Source organism: Pan troglodytes, chromosome 20, assembly GCF_028858775.2.
Source record: "Pan troglodytes isolate AG18354 chromosome 20, NHGRI_mPanTro3-v2.0_pri, whole genome shotgun sequence".
NCBI lineage: Eukaryota > Metazoa > Chordata > Mammalia > Primates > Hominidae > Pan > Pan troglodytes.
Window position 1 is genome coordinate 7,950,680 of NC_072418.2, and position 16,789 is coordinate 7,967,468.

At 45.6% G+C, this 16,789-nt stretch overlaps 1 protein-coding gene across 4 annotated transcripts in view; it reads right to left on the reverse strand.

Moving 5' to 3' along the window:
• SAFB2 (scaffold attachment factor B2) overlaps window positions 1-16,789 on the reverse strand; it is a 35,958-nt gene that overhangs the window by 17,732 nt on the left and 1,437 nt on the right. For 3 of the 4 annotated variants that reach the window (XR_010153681.1, XM_054673220.2, XM_054673221.2), the window contains exons 2-10: window positions 16,552-16,639; window positions 11,650-11,714; window positions 11,356-11,563; window positions 8,690-8,748; window positions 7,765-7,792; window positions 6,348-6,858; window positions 5,867-5,916; window positions 5,223-5,323; window positions 38-187 (exon numbers count right to left, since the gene is read on the reverse strand). Coding sequence is in view for 3 of the 4 variants with exons in the window: in XM_054673220.2 (XP_054529195.1) it covers window positions 38-187; window positions 5,223-5,323; window positions 5,867-5,916; window positions 6,348-6,858; window positions 7,765-7,792; window positions 8,690-8,748; window positions 11,356-11,563; window positions 11,650-11,714; window positions 16,552-16,639 (1,260 nt within the window). In the remaining variant the exon portion in view is untranslated. Of the gene's footprint in view, window positions 1-37; window positions 188-5,222; window positions 5,324-5,866; window positions 5,917-6,347; window positions 6,859-7,764; window positions 7,793-8,689; window positions 8,749-11,355; window positions 11,564-11,649; window positions 11,715-16,551; window positions 16,640-16,789 lie in introns of those variants that run through there. The other variant, XM_054673222.1, reaches the window with a different exon arrangement.

Here is a 16,789-nt window from a genome sequence, read left to right on the forward strand (position 1 = left end):
TCCATTTGCGAGTTACCATAGACGAGAACTGCCTCACCTTCTCTACGGAGATCATTCGTCCATGCAGCTCAGTTCTGTGGAGATGGCTGATGCACTTGGTCGCCTCGTCAGATGTCGACATGGTGACGAATCCATAGCATCGAGCCCCCGGGCTGCGGGCGTTCGTTACCACTTTGGCCCCGACAACCTTCATGAAAAAGGGCACTCTTACTCTCTCATACAAATGACCACACAACTTGCTAAAGTTATTACCTGGCAATCAGAATCATTTTCACTATTTGTCACCTCTGCCCATATGGTAGTTTTCCATTTTAGTTACTGAATTGGTTCTAATTAATCCTGACCTATCCAAATACAATTGCTTTTTTTTTTTTGAGACAGTTTCGCTCTGTCACCCAGGCTGGAGTGCAGTGTCGCGATCTCGGCTCACCGCGACCTCCGCCTCCTGGGTTCAAGCAATTCTCCCGCCTCAGTCTCCGAAGTAGCTGGGATTACAGGCGCCCGCCACCACGCCTGGCTAATTTTTGTGTTTTTAGTAGAGATGGGGTTTCTCCATGTTGGCCAGGCTGGTCTCCAACTCCTGACCTCAAGTGATCTACCCAAGTCGGCCTCCCAAAGTGCTGGGATTACAGGCATGAGACACCGCACCCAGCCACTAAATACAACTGCTTTTAATACAAGATAAGTCATCACAAGGAAAACACACAAACATGCAAGGTTATAAAACCATTAAACTTCATTACTCACAACTAATAACCAGAAGTCCTACCCATCCACATTGTTTTCTCTATTTCCACTGTGCCCACAAACAGCTGTGGGGCTACTAAGAAATGCACCCATCCACTCCAGCTGGGCCTGAGAAGAGCTCTGACACAGACATGGACTGTCAGAAATGTCCCCATGGGGAAAGGACTTCCACTTCTGGCTGAGATGGGAGAACTAAGCATTGTCTTCCTGCCTGAAACAACTAACAAATGTGATGAAACGTAGGCAACGACGGTTTTCAGATCCTGGACATCAGGTTGCCCAAGACAGCAATCCCTGAGAGCTCCCTGACTGCCCCTGCTCACTGCCTAGATTCCCAGGCGATGGGGGATGGGTAAGACAGCACTGAGATTCTGAGACCAAGACACAGAGAAATCACGGAACTGAGTATCAGAGAGGACACAGCCACACAGAGCCACGCAGAGCAAGCTGAAGAGACCCACAGAGGGTTCCTCCCACCCAGTGCACACGTGTGCGAGGAAACCAGAGGCTGAGACAGCACCACCCATAAGGAGCAGAGGGAACAACCACTGGAGGGGCACTCAGGGCCACAAATGGTTTGCTCTTCCCAACAGCCAGGGTGGAAAGGCTGGTAATTCACGGGCCATCAGACCCACTACTCAGAGGGCACTGCCCAGTGGTGAGACAAAATCAGCCCAAACTGAAGGCTACTTTGGCCCTGCCTTAGTGTGTGTCCAGTACCTCAGCTGTGTACCAGAAAAAAGCTCAAGGGTATTTGTAGAGATACAAGTATAACTAGCACCCAAAAAATACAATTCACAACATCCAGTAAAAAATTACCAGGCACAGGCTGGGCACAGTGGCTCATGCCTGTAATCCCAGCACTTTGTGAGGCCAAGGCGGGTAGATCACTTGAGGCCAGGTGTTCAAAACCAGCCTGGGCAACACAGAGAAACCACATCTCTACCAAAAAATTTAAAAATTAGCTGGGTGTAGTGGTACATGCCTGTGGTCTCAGCTACTCAGGAGGCTGAGGTGAGAGGATCACTTGAGCCCGGGAGCTCGAGGCTGCAGTGAGCACCGCTGTACTCCAGCCTGGGTGACACAGTGAGATCCTGTCTCTAAGGGAAAACAAAACAAAACAAAAAAACCAGAAGAAACTTAAAAGCAGCCACAGAAAAAGAGAGAGAAAAGACACAAATTGGGAACTGAAGGAACAAAGATTAAATTAACCTAGAATTCTATACCCAGTGAAAATTTATTTCAAAATGAAGACAAAGTAAAGACTTTTTCTGACATGCAAAAGAAACAAGAACGTATCACCAGCAAACCCGCACTCCAAGAAACATTCAATTCCTTCAGGAGGGAGGAAGATGGTCTCCGATGGGAACTTGGATATACAACGAAAAGCAATGAAGAGCAGCTGGTGAGGTCGACAGGATTTTTTCCTGTCGTTTCTGGGTCTCTTTAAAATATAACTGTTCGGCTGGGCGCGGTGGCTCACGCCTGTAATCTCAGCACTTTGGGAGGCCGAGGTGGGAGGATCACGAGGTCAGGAGATCGAGACCATCCTAACACAGTGAAACCCCATCTCTACTTAAAATACAAAAAATTAGCCAGGCCTGGTGGCGGGCACCTGTAGTTCCAGCTACTTGGGAGGCTGAGGCAGGAGAATGGCATGAACCCGGGAGGCAGAGCTTGCAGTGAGCCGAGATCGCGCCACTGCACCCCAGCCTGGGCGACAGAGCGAGGCTCCGTCTCAAAAACAAAAAAAACCACAACTGTTCAAAGCAAAAAAGCCAAACCACAACAAGTCAAAGCCAATAAAATATTGGGTGACTTCTTAAAGAGAAGTAAACTGTATGACAATAACATCACAAAGATCGACGGGAGGGGAAATGCAAGTATATTCCCACAGAGTTCTTGCACTACACTGAAACCAACAGAGCACCCCTTGCAGACAGACTGTAAGGGAAGATGTGTACTGTAATCCTACAGTAAACCACAATGACACAGAGTTAGAGCAAATAAGCCATCAGTCATAAAAAGGACTCGACCCACAAGAAGGCAGATAAATGGGAAAAAGAGATCAATAAACAAACATGAACAGAAAATAGAGAACAAGACAGTAGATCTAACGCCAAGCCCACCGCCACTGGCGCGCAGAGTAAACATTTCCCCGAGACACAGGAGGCCTGGTCTCTGCCCTAGCTCTGACTCAGGGCGTCAACCTAAGCAAGGCATTCCCCGTCTCTGGACCTCATGGCCCCAACTGTGAAATGACAAGGTGGAACCCACAAGCTTGAGGTTCCCATCAGACTCTGACGTCCTTGGTTTTGACCACACAAATGGAGGAGTCAAGGCTCTGCCTGAATCTGTCCAGGGCCAAAGGGACAGAAGACTCTCCTGAGAGAAACACAGATGCCACTTCCCATATCAGAGCTGAAGCCAATGACGGGGTCATTCTACCTTCCCATCAAATTAATCATCCTTACAAGTACATCTCTTCTGATGACAGACAAAACCCAAATGAGAGCAGGCACCATACTAAGCTTGTATGTCCCTATCCCTGAGCTATGCCATCCGCCCTGGAGGCTCTGCATACTTCAGTCAAGTAGCTGAGTGGTGTCCTGCCCCTCTGGCCTTCCTACGTCCTTCTGTTTTTGTCCAGAGCTGAGCCCCACAGGTAAGGCCAACTCTGTCACTCACGCCTCAGCTGAATGTCACTTCTTCAGCGAGCTCTGCTGAAGCTGCCTCCCAAATCTAAACACGGCCTCCCCAACACACTGACGGCGTGCTCTAATATTCCTTAATATGCTCATCACAACACATCATACGTGTTTATTTCTTAAATGGTCTTTTTCCCGCCAGACTAAAAAATCTGTGATGACAGTGACCATGTATGTTTACCTCTGCTTAATCATCAGTGTCTGAGTGAAGTCAACAAAGTAACTGAATAAACAGGTTATTCATGGCTATAAGAATTTCCTAAGCCCTTGCTGAACACACAGACTGTTCAGAGAAAAATTGAACAGCACGCTTTCTCCGGGTCCTGTCCGCTTCTTAAGCAATGAAACATTAACCAACACCTGATCGGGTGACACAGACCTAGACAAAGGAACGGCTTCTGTAGCCAGAAGGCTGTGTCAGACAGGGCCCACTCTGCCTGGAATCAGGGCACCCTCCAGACACTAAATGGTCCGAACCTTGTCCCTTGGAAGCCACTCCCCAGAGGCACCCAGGAGACCAGGGCAGTGCCAATTGCTTACCAGAAGACTCTTGGCTAGGCGCGGTGGCTCACGCCTGTAATCCCAGCACTTTGGGAGGCCAAGCAGGCAGATCACATAGGTCAGGAGTTGGAGACCAGTCTGGCCAACATGGCGAAACCCCATCTCTACTGAAAATACAAAAATTAGCCAGGCATGGTGGTGGGTGCCTGTAATCCCAGCTACTCGAGAAGCTGAGGCACGAGAATCACTTGAACCTGGGAGGGAGGCGGAGGCTGCAGTGAGCCAAGATCACACCACACTTCAGCCTGGGCAACAGAGCGAGACGCAGTCTCAAAAAAAAAAAAAAAAAGAACAACAAACAAACAAAAAAAGAAGACTCTAAATTAATTTCAAACAGTGGAATCATTTTAAATTGTCCTCGCCTTCCTTTGGAAAGCTGCTGAATTGTACTATTTTTCTCCCACCCCCATGAGCAGCATCTTAGTGATTTATTTTTGAACCACGATCATGTTCTAGTTATCAGATTATATACTTAAAATGCTAAATGATAGAAAGGCAATTATTCACTTCATTCTTTTTTTTTTTTTTTTTTTATGACATAGTCTCGCTCTGTTACCCAGGCTGGAGTGCAGTGGCACAATCTTGGCTCACTGCAACCTCTGCCTCCTGGGTTCAAGTGATTCTCCCACCTCAGCTTCCCAAGTAGCTGCGACTACAGGCACACACCACCACGGCTGGCTAATTTTTGTATTTTTAGTAGAGACAGGGTTTCGCCATGTTGGCCAGGCTGGTCTCCAACTCCTGACTTTAGGTGATACGCCCGCCTCGGCCTCCCAAATTATTCTTAAGGGAAAAATCTCATCATGTAAGCTTTAAGTTTTGCACAAGACAAAAGACCACCAGTCTCTTTGAGACCAGTTAGAAAGAACCCCAAGAACATTGAGAGAGAAGCTGTTTATACAGCTGTTCTGAGCACTGCTGTGATATGACCAACCACCTGCCCTGCTCCGCACCCTAGTTACTGTGAGTCAGGAAACAAGGTGCACTGCACAAGACTGGGCGAGCTTCGCTGCTGTCGTTCCATTTTTTAGTAAACACAACATCTTGCTATGTTGCCCAGGCTGGTCTTGAACTCCTGGGCTCAAGCAATCCTCCTGCCTCAGCCTCCCAAACTGCTGGGATTATAGACGTGAACCACCGTGCCCAGCAGAGCTTCCTTTTTAACTCTGAATCACAGTGGATGGTATGAGGCAAGGGAAGGCATACCTTCCCATACTTGCTGAAAAGGTTCTTGAGATCCGTAGCGCGTGTTGTGGAGGACAGCCCGCTGACCCACAGGTTCCGACCAGAACTGCTGCCGACCCGACCTGGCACGAGAGGGAGATTCTTAGGCATCACCCCAAGGCCTAACAGGAAGCACAACCATTCTTAAGACCGCAGCCCTCTTTAAAAACCCTAACGACGCCCAATCCCAACTGCTGACTTAAGAATTTAACGCACACACACATGCCAACACACAGAAGGCTGAAAATCTGGACAGCAAAAACTGAGTTTCCTTACTCAAGGAATAATCATGCCCATGTCAGTTATGAACTGAAATGTCTTTTGATGATCAGATCTCATCCAAGACGGCAGTCTCTAAAATCCTTGAAACAGTCTTCAATGAGCAGAATTATTCCTTTCTTGTAATGTGCTTTTCACCATCCCATAGATGACAACCACAAGAGAAACATAAAATGCAGGTGCTTGCGAACTTCTAAAACTAGTCTCTCAAGAAACCATTAGGTGGTTGATTCCGGTAACCCATAACAAAACAAATTACTGAATCCAAAGTGTGTATATCTCCAGGCCCCTCCTCCCAAAATAAGGGAACCATACCTGGCTCCCTACCACGTTAAATTAAATCATACCTTTTTCATCTTTAATGATTGGCTTTATATCTTTTTCTTCCTTAAAAGAGCTAGAGACAAAAGTTAATGTTACTCATACAGGAAAAAAACGAAAGAGAACAAAACTAAAAATATGATTATGTGCTAAAACTGAATACCTACCAGAAAATTAGTCTGAAATAAAATTTTAACAGACACCTCTGCAAGCTTATATTGGAAAATCTGACCCCAAAAATACAATGTCAGATTTGTAAAAGTCAATTCGATTTAGCTGAAGATAACAATTAACAATTTAAGAACACAACCATGGTAGGTTGAGAAAAAGAAAAGGAATTGAATCACCCATTAAAAACACACAAAGAGAAACGAAACATTCTTTAGAAGCAAAACTACAATTTCGTCAGTCTGGCTGGCCAATTGCAGAAAAAAACAGCTTATGTGTGTCATTACATGACCAATGAAAAGGAGATAGCGTCTGGTCTAAAACTGAGAAAAAACAAACCTCATTTTCTGATCAGCGCCCTCACTGGTTGAGGACTCTTTAGGAGCCGGAGGGACTTCATTACAAGCGTCAAAATCAAACTTCCTCCCGTCTTCTTTGCTATCTCTGGCTTCTGGGCTTGGGGCTTCCGTGGGTGCTTCTGCGAGCTCCTCGCTAGAGGCCTCCGCGAGCTCGGAGGCCGCACTACTCTGCTCAACTGCCGGCTCTAGCCCTACAGGCTCACAGTCCGTCCTCTCGCCATCGCCTGGCTGCTCCGCGGGCTCCCTTTTCACTACCGCTAACAGGCTGTCTGCCTTGCTCGACTGAGCGTGTGCTGTTGACTCGCTGGCCAAATCTAAATCACCCTCTTCCGGATGGGCGCTGTCAAATAGGTCCTCTTCCTCCGCAAGCTTTCTGTCTGGCCCCACGCTACTTGTGTCCTGTGCAAATGGCTGCTCCAGCTCGGAACTTTCTTCTTTTACTGGCTCAGATTTACAAGTTTCCCCCAAAATGTCGAGTATTTTCTCATTTTCTACGGATTTAACAGGAATAGAATGGCACAAGGTTTAATTACCAGGGAAATAAAGCAATCACAAATGTGGAACTGGCACGGCTGCCACACTAACACGAAGAGAACTGCTAGCTACACAGAGATTGGAAAACCCGCGGGTACACAAAGTTATACTGGTTACACTACCTGCGCCGCGACCGCCTCTAGGTAAGCCTCTACGCTACACGGAAGAGAAAAGGCCCCCACAGATTTAAACACCTACAACCACGCGGCTGCTTCTCAATAGTCTTCTTCGAGTTTTTGTTCAAGTCTGGGTCTTCTGACTGATTTTCCAATGTCCAAGGTGCTGAACCGAATGCAATCACCATTCAATGACAGCTCAACTTCCAAATTTCTTTGAATTTCTTTTAACAGAACAATCCAATATGAAAATCAGAATCTCTTCTGACGGTGGGAGATAAATGCAGTCCGGAAGGGGAATAATATGTTGAAAATTTTCACGAAGAAACTCTGTTTCCTCTTCTGGAATCCAGTCACTTCTCAGGTGGTAAGTGCCCTGACAACAGCTTTATCCTGCCTTAACTGCGTTAATCAAAATGACTGCAGCAAAATATCACAAGATCTGTTTCATGTGTAGAAACACATGGAGGAATCACGGGGACGGGGGAATTAAATGCCACTCTACGTGGTTAGACATGAAAAGAATCACTACATTGCACCAAATGTATTTGACCTCAAGAAGCCAGAATGGCTCTTCCACAGATCTGGTGATACGAATGGGTTTCCAATCTCTGATCCTTGTATGATCTGGATTGTCCACCATTAGAGCAATTTACAAGATCATAACACAGCTTAAAATATAGACAGCTTTAAAATAATAGTGTGAAAACTTTCAAACCATAACTGTCGTGTTTCTCTTATCAGTACCTGGCTCCAAAAGGGATTCTTCAATGTCCTATTTAAAAAACAAAAAGCAAATCCACAAGTCACTTTAAACACGGGGCACATACATTTCACCAGTAAATATGGCTTTCAATCATCTGTGAATAAATGCCTGTTTCCACAAAACCTTCTTGTCTCCAAAAAATGTACTCCATCCTACAATAACCTGATGAAAACCAGCTCATTTTAACAGTTTCCCTGGTAACAGCAGGTCCCTAGTGATAACAGTCTGTCCCATTCTCCCGAGTTTGGGCCCTGCCCTGCCATGCCACCCACCCCATGACCAAGCTGACCTAGTGGCTGCTGCAGCTGGCAAAGACCCCCTTTGTCAGAGAAGAGGTCACAGTGGATTTAAGAAAAAAATACTTCTCCCAACATAAACTGATTTGCAACTGAAACCTGTCATAACAAAATGATCTCTCTACTCTGCTGAAAACCTTTTCCGACATCTGTCTCACTTAGGACAATAGGTCCAATCCTTCTGGTGGCCCAGACTCAGCGAGGCGGGCCCAGTTGCTCTGCAACACCTCTGGCTTCTGTCCAACCCTGTGTGCTCCCCTCTCTCTTTTGCATCAGAGACACCACCCAAACTTTCTGCTCCAAATTCTTCTTTCCCTCTTCAACCTATCCGTCAGACCTCTGGGAAGAGTTCCAGGCACTTATGAAGTCCAACCACCAGAACTGCTCCCTCATCACACTTCTTTCTCCCTTCTGGTTACATATTTGGTTTGATCCCACTGCCCCTGCTAGATGGCCAGCCCTGAGACTGTTTCTCTTCTGCTAACCTCTTAACCCCAGCATCCAGCACAGTATCCAGTCATTTCCATACACATACACACTGCTCTTTCATTATGGAAAATCAACCACTCGATTAACATTTCCAGCGATGCAGAACCAGATGGTAACTTACCGGAGTTACTTTGAAGTTCAACGATGAAGTTTCCAAAGTGTTCTTAAATCCTTCCCCATCTACCTGAAAAACAAAATGGAAGATGACTTCGTGGAGGCTGGAGCTATGAAAACCAAGGCTGACACCTCGCTTAGGCAACTTGTGTGTCTATTTCCCTCACGGCACCTTTTGCCATCTGCAAGTCTACTGTTGGGTCATTCAGTTCAGCACCTGCCTCTCCGCCAGAACACACACTCCACGACTCTGCTCCACCAGCGTCTCTGGCAGTGGCCTGCAGGTGGGTATGCCCTGTCTGTACTGGGTGAATGAACGAATGAATTTCCCAGGCAGTTTCTAAGTACTGGTGATTACCACATACCCCTCCAACCACAGGATTTCCAAAGCAGAACTCAAAATGATAAAATGCACCCCTCCAATTTCACCTGGTAGCAATACTCTTAAGGTAACACTAACCGGGCACTTTCTCCTAGCCTACTTTATATTCATTCATTCATTCACTCATTCAAGACGGAGTTTCACTCCTTTTGCCCAGGCTGGAGTGCAATGGCGCCATCTCGGCTCATTGCAACCTCCACCTCCTGGGTTCAAGCAATTCTCCTGCCTCAGCCTCCCGAGGAGCTAGGATTACAGGCATGCACCACCACGCCCAGCTAATTTTTTGTATGTTTTAGTAGAGACGGGGTTTCACCATGTCCAGGCTGGTCTTGAACTCCTGACCTCAGATGATCTGCCCACCTCAGCCTCCCAGAGTGTTGGGATTACAGGCGTGAGCAACCGCACCTGGCCCTCCTAGCCTACTTTATTAAAAACAAACATCTAACTTGGTCAATTTCTCTCTTTACTACATGCCAAACAAAAGAAAAACTGTTAACACCAAGTTTTACTAAATTTGAGGCTCTTTTTAAGTGAACTACAAAAACAGCACTCCCAAATACTTTCTTTTTTCCTTTTCTCGATTTGAACTCATGACCTGGGATGCCTCCATTAACTGAGAAGTACACACTCTGAAAACAATAAGCACACAGCAGTACCAGACTGAGAAAGGCGGCTAACCAGTTGCTCAGTGCTGCCCTAGGTCAAAGGATGGTAAATTTGGAGGCAATGACTTTTGACCGTGAGGTTTAAGGTTCAGTCCTATGGAGGCATTTCCACCCCCAAGCTGAAAGCTGCAATGCCTTAAGGAAACAAAACAACCTACTGGGCACGTGACATCAGTCAGAGTACAATGAAGATCAGCTCGAAGACACTGACAGCTTGTGATATTTGAACAGCCCCACCAGAGAGCTCTACGCTGAAACACTAGAAGTGAAAAGCTGGGAAAGCCCTAACAGAGCAAAGTTCCTCCTTTACATACAAGGATGCTCACAGTCAGTCCTTTTGGGGAGCAGGGTTGATACTTGTCTTCACTGTACTTTACATCTTTTAATGTAACTGCCTAACCTTGCTTAAAACAACATTAACAGGCTAGGCGTGGTGACTCACCACTATAATCCCAGCACTTTGGGAGGCCGAGGCAGGCAGATCACTTGAGGTCAGGAGTTCGAGACCAGCTCAGCCAACATGATGAAACCCTATCTCTACCAAAAATATAAAAAATTAGTCAAGTGGCTGGGCGCAGTGGCTCAAGCCTGTAATCCCAGCACTTTGGGAGGCCAAGGCGGGCAGATCACGAGGTCAGGAGATGGAGACCATCATGGCCAACATGGTGAAACCCCATCTCTACTAAAAATATAAAAAAATCAGCCGGGCGTTGTGGCGCATGCCTGTGGTCCCAGCTCCTCAGGAGGCTGAGGCAGGAGAATTGCTTGAATCAGGGAGGCGGAGGTTGCAGTGAGCCATAATCTTGCCACTGCACTCCAGCCTGGGTGACAGAGAGAGACTCTGTCTCAAAAACAAACAAACAAACAAAACACAACATTAAGAGGAATATCTACATGATGAGATTAGAAACCATTTTTGAGCTGGGCACGGTGGACCACACCTATAATCCCAGCACTCTGGGAGGCTGAGGCGGGAGGATTGCTTGAGCTCAGGGGTTCAAGATCAACCTGGGTAACCTAGTGAGATCCCGCCTCTAAAAAAAAAAAAAATTTTTTTTTTTTAATTAGCTGGGCGTGGTGGTTCACTGTGTAGTCTCAGCTATGCAGGAGGATTGCTTGAACCTGGGAGGCTGAGGCTGCAGTGAATTATGATGACACCACTGCACTCCAGCCTGCACAACAGAGCAAGACTCTGTCTCTAAATAAATAAACCATCTTTTGTTTCTTAAAACTGTATTTTAAAAGGAAAAAACTAAATGGGCACTGTGGCCTGTGCCAATAAGCCCAGGTAGTCAGGAGGATCGCTGGAGCCCAAGAGTTCAAGACCGGCCTGGGTAACAGTTGAGACCTCATCTCAGAAAAGAAAAATCTTTTATGTCAGAGCTTTCTATTTTATGACTCACCACATGCTTCGAATTATAAAAACACTCCCCAGTGCTAAAGAAAAGCTATCTATGAGTAAATCCCTGAGCTACACAGCGTTTAAATGGACATGGTTTAACACCAGGGTGTAGAAGCGGAACTGTGTGTTCGTGGCGGTTTAGCTGTGTTCTCCCTCACACGAGCAGCACGCGAGCGCCAGGTGCCTCGGGGCTATGGGCACATCCTGCCGTGTCTCCAAGTTACCTACAGCATGCTCTGGGGGCTGAGCCGGGAGCTGTCTCAGCTGTGCAGCCACGTATTCTTTACTATCACAAAAGGAATCGAGAAGGCCGTCCGTGCCATCCTCCCCAAAATCTGGAGCACTGCTATTCGCCACTTCAGTTTCGTCTAGCACACTCATGTCCATCATGCCCATATTCTGCAGGTTCTCCAGACTTGCTTCCATGTCCTCCTGTAAAGAGGAAGAAGAATCATTAACGACCACCTGGACCAGGACAGGGAGCTGCTGCTTGTCATCTCTACCCTGACATCACTTACCTGCCCGTCTCTGGAATCGTCTTCCAGGCCATTATCTTCTGTGCCTTCCTCCTCCATCTTCAGTCCTAATTACAGAATAATTGTTCAATCAGATAACACTCAAGTTCTACCTCATAATTAGTTTATGCAGAATAGATTTCAATCTTAGAACAGAACACATTACAAGATAAACTATAAGTCTCCCCTCTCCTGTCACACGTAATTTTGTCTCAATTTGTTTTCTTTTTTTTTTTTTTTGAGATGGAGTCTCCCTGTGTCGCCCAGGCTGGAGTGCAGCGGCACAATCTCGGCTCACTGCAATCTCCACCTCCTGGGTTCAAGCGATTCTCCTGCCTCAGCCTCCTCAGCAGCTGGGACTACCGGCGTGCATCACCATGCCCAGCTTATTTTTGTATTTTTAGTAGAGATGGGGTTTCACCATATTGGCCAGGCTGGTCTCAAACTCCTGACCTCGTGATCCACCAGCCTCGGTCTCCCAGAGTGCTGGGATTACAGGCGTGAGCTATGGTGCCCGGCCTCAATTGGTGTTCTAAGTAAGCCATCAACAGGGAGATGAAAATCTAGGATTCCTCTTAGATTCAGAGTAGTCTGATTTTCCACAAAATATCTAAAAGTTTCCAAATATTTCAAAAACACTCCAAACCTAAGAAAAAAAATCACAAAAAAATGAGCAAAGGATAAAAACAGGCATTTTCAACAAACCAACAAAAAAATGCAATACCCATCTAGTAACCAAAGAACTGCAACGTAAAATAACATATTGAGTTAGTGATTTGCTGGCTCTCCCTATATTCCACCCATTTCAAGTAGGTCTTTGTCATTTTTTAGCTCAAGAACTTTTTTTTTTCCCCAAGACAAAAAGGCAAAGGCTGCCATGAAGTCGAGAATCATCCTGGGTTTTGTGACCACAAAATAACTATTTGATAGAATTCTGCTAGGAATTGCAAAAGGAGGCTGGAGGAGTTCAAGAGTGGAAACCTTGAGAAGAAACTTGAGGCTCTGTATGTATCAAAAACCTTACAAATGTGCATACCCTTTGTTCCAGGAATTTGAGTCTTAGGATATCTGACAAGGAGTTCAAAACATAGATATCTGTCCTATTATACCTGTTAAACACCCAAAAGGGAAACAAATTACAGCACATTTTCATTCAGATATGGTTCACAACCGGGGGGAATGGCTGGCAATGTCTGGAGACATTGTTAGTGGTCATGACTTGGGGGAACGCCATTAGCATCAGTAGCTAGTGATGCTGGTCACGACCCTGCAATGCACAGGATACTCCCCAACCCCAGAGAATTCTTCGGCCCAAATTGTCAACAGTGCCAATGCTGAGAAACCCTGTGGGACACCATCCAATGTCTCACAATATTTAAAGAATGTATGCTTTTAAAGAATATTTAATGAAACAGAAAAAATGCCCACAGTGTAGGCACAGTGGTTCACGCCTGTAATCCCAGCATTTTGGGAGGCTAAGGCAGGTGGCTCGCTTGAGCCTAGGAATTAAGAGACAAGTTAGGGCAACAAAGTGAGACCCCCATCTCCACCAAAAATACAAAAATTAGCCAGGCATGGTGTTATGTACCTGTACTCTGAATTACCGGTGAGAATGAGGTGGGAGGATGCTCTGAGCCTGAGAGCTTGAGGCTGCCACGATCATGCCACTGCCCTCCACTCTGGGCAACAGAGTAAGACCGAGTCTCTCTAACATACACACCCATAAAGAAAAATCAAACAGAAAAAAATACATACTTTCCCGTCTCTACTAAAAATAGAAAAACAGCCGGGCGTGGTGGCGGGCGCCTGTAGTCTCAGCTACTCGGGAGGCTGAGGCAGGAGAATGGCCTGAAGCCGGGAGGCGGAGCTTGCAGTGAGCCGAGATTGCACCACTGTACTCCAGCCTGGGCAACAGAGCGAGACTCCGTCTCAAAAAAAAAAAGAAAGAAAATTAAACATAAAAAACCTGCAGGGTCTACACCTTAAGAGTCTCACCACTGTTATAAATAATCACTCAAGAAATGCAGTTTAATTGCATGTCTCGCAACGTGAGCTTTTTCCAGTCTATCATTTAAGACGCCTAACAACGCTAGCAGGTTTTATTATCTGCATTTGACACATGAGAATTTGGTTGAGCTCCAAAGCTGGCACTCTAAAACTCAGCTGTCCCACTTCGCATTATATCTAAACACAGCATATCCTTTTTAAATACGTTGTCTAAAAATGTTTGGTAATTGCACCCAATTTCTAGGCCCCTAAATAGTAGCCTGCAGTGCCCACATAGGCCGGAAGAAATAGGAGAAATGCTGACCAAAAAGCATCACCGAAAAGCTAATGTGGCGCAGACAGGCGACACCCCAATCCCCGGCACCTGGCATTGGCCAACGAAAAGCTGCCGCTGTTGGGGACACAGATGTAAGAAAATCCAACTTTAATCCCACATGGCATCTAAAACTTAAATTTTTAATCCAAGTTTTATTTTTTCCAAACCCACCTACAATGTTGCCTAGGACTCCTAATCTTGGTGAAGACCCTTACTCTGATTTATAATGAGGACGCTTTTCCCTCAACAAGTTTGGCTACTTCAGTTTTTGCAAGGAAGCAGTTACTGGTGAGTTCCCAGAATGAGTCCAACTTTGGACTCAACTGAACACTGCTGCATAGTGCTTGAAACGAAAATTAACTGGTGAATTCCTCCTGATCTAACGGTTGTATGTAATCACAGGCCCTAACTGCAACCACAAAGTCCTAAGGCTCTTGTGCTTTATCCATTAGCCACGTGCCCCGACACCTCTAGAGAACATCACCAGCTCAGGATGGAAGATGAGGCCTGCAGGGCCTGAGCACCACCTGAAGACCTGGGCTCTCTCTGGGCTTGGTTACTTCTCTGAAAAAGGAATGGGAAGGGATCAGAAGCCCTTCTAACCCTCACTAGAGCTGAGGCTACAAAAGTCCTTTTTATAGCAACAGAAGAACTTTATCATCCAAGCTTTCCTGACAAAACACTAACTCCAAGTAGTTTTGAATCCACCTAAGCTTTAATCTAGACATTCAGGCAGGTCTTCAAAGCACTCAGCTAAAGTTTAGTTTTTCTAATGATGCAAAGATCATTAGAAATGATCCCTGCTAGGCCGGGCGCGGTGGCTCATGCCTCTAATCCCAGCACTTTGGGAGGCCCAGGCGGGTGGATCACCTGAGGTCAGCAGTTCGAGACCAGCCTGGCCAACATGGATGGTGAAACCACGTTTCTACTAAAAATATAAAAAAGTAGCTGGGCGTGGCGGCGGGCACCTGTAATCGCAGCTACTCAGGAGGCTGAGGCAGAAGAATCGCTTGAACCAGGGAGGCGGAGGTTGCAGTGAGCCAAGACCGCACCACTGCACTCCAGCCTGGGCAACAACAGCAAAACTCCATCGCAAAAAAAAAAAAAAAAAAAAAAAAAAAATTCCCTGTTAAATTCCTGCTAAAAGCCAAGGATATTTTGAGTAGTAAGTCTTGAACTTTACAGTTTTAAAATGATCACCTACATAAAAAACTTTTAAACTTTATTGTTAAGCAGTTTTCCCAACCACTAAAAAAAGAAAATTCACATCATGCATAAGTTAACATCTAAACAGAGGAGATAAACTATATTTCCTGCGTAGACCAGTCTCTCACATTCTGAATCTGCTCAGGCTGGGCCTTCTAGGTGAAATACGGACACTCACAAGAACAGCAAAAACGTAACCATGTGTCAAAATTAAACTTTAACTTAAAGCTCTTATGCAACCTAACTAAAAGATTTAATCTTTCAAACTACATGCACATGTTTTAAACAGTTAATATGTTATGAAACACATTAAGAAGAAAAAGCTATTAAAAAAATGAAATTGTTAAAAATGCTACAATTTCTTTCTACTTTCTAAGCACTGATCCTCCACTGCCTGAATTTAGCACTTTTCCAAGAAAACAGGCCCCCTGCACAGGAAACCTAAATTATATTATCCTTATCACCATAAAACCTAACAATACCAACTGGGATAGTGAAAGCTTCAAAGTTTTATGGAATTCAATGCTTTCAAAAATAACTGGTATCAGCCATAAACAGGAATGAAGTATCGATACATGTTACAACACATGTTACAACACAGATGACCTTTAAGCATTATGCTACGTGAAAGCTGATGCAAATGGCCATATGTTGTGCAATTCCATCTACATGAAATGTCCACAATAGGCAAATCTATGCGGACAGAACATGGATTAGTAGTTGCCAGGGGCTGGAGGGAGAAAAGTAAGGCGACTAACTTCTAATGAGGACCGGGTTTCCTTTTTGGGTGATGAAAATCCAGAAGGAGACGGTGGTGGTGGTGGCAGAGCCTTGTGTATACACTAGGAAGCACTGAATTGTACACCTTAACCTGATGAATTTAACGGTCTGTGAATGAAACCTTCACATTCAAAAACCGTAATAGTAAAAAATAGGCTGAGTGCAAATACCCCAACAATCTACTTTGGACCCTAGCAAAGCTGAGTTCTATTCGGTCTCGGGTTGGTGTCCTTTTCTTTGGGTTAAGACCTATTTTTTGAACCAGGAAGGAAGCCAAGTAGGTACATTTGGTTCCTCAGACCCGTAGAAGTAGCTTTAAGAGCTTGTCTTTCTCTAGTTGACTTTTAATCCCAATGGCAGAAGCTGAAACGTTTTTCGTATATTTTAATTGCACTTGGCACCTGTACATCTCTTTCCTCCTCCCTGTGCCCTTGACAGAGCTACCTGTTAGGTGGTGACGAGCAAAGCTAACACTTAGTGGGGGGACACCGAGTACCAGAGAAATTCTCCCAGCCTAGAAGGCGGGAAGAGCACACTACACACCATTTCTCTAAATTCTCTGAACACTCAAGCCCCAAGCAGCATACGTACAATACCTTTAACACATCTCTTGGCTGACTTCTTGCTGGTGGCTTCTAATTCGATGCCAATTTCATCAGGATCTTGCCCCTCTTCTTTAACCGCCTATTAGGGAGAGATGAGTTTTACAACATCATTAAGAGCTGCAGGGCACACACTGTTCCTTACAAGTAACAACCTCCCATGAAACAAAGGCAAACCCGTCCATGCAAAGAGCAACTCCGGGTCAGCTATCTGGGCCGCAAGCCCAAAAGG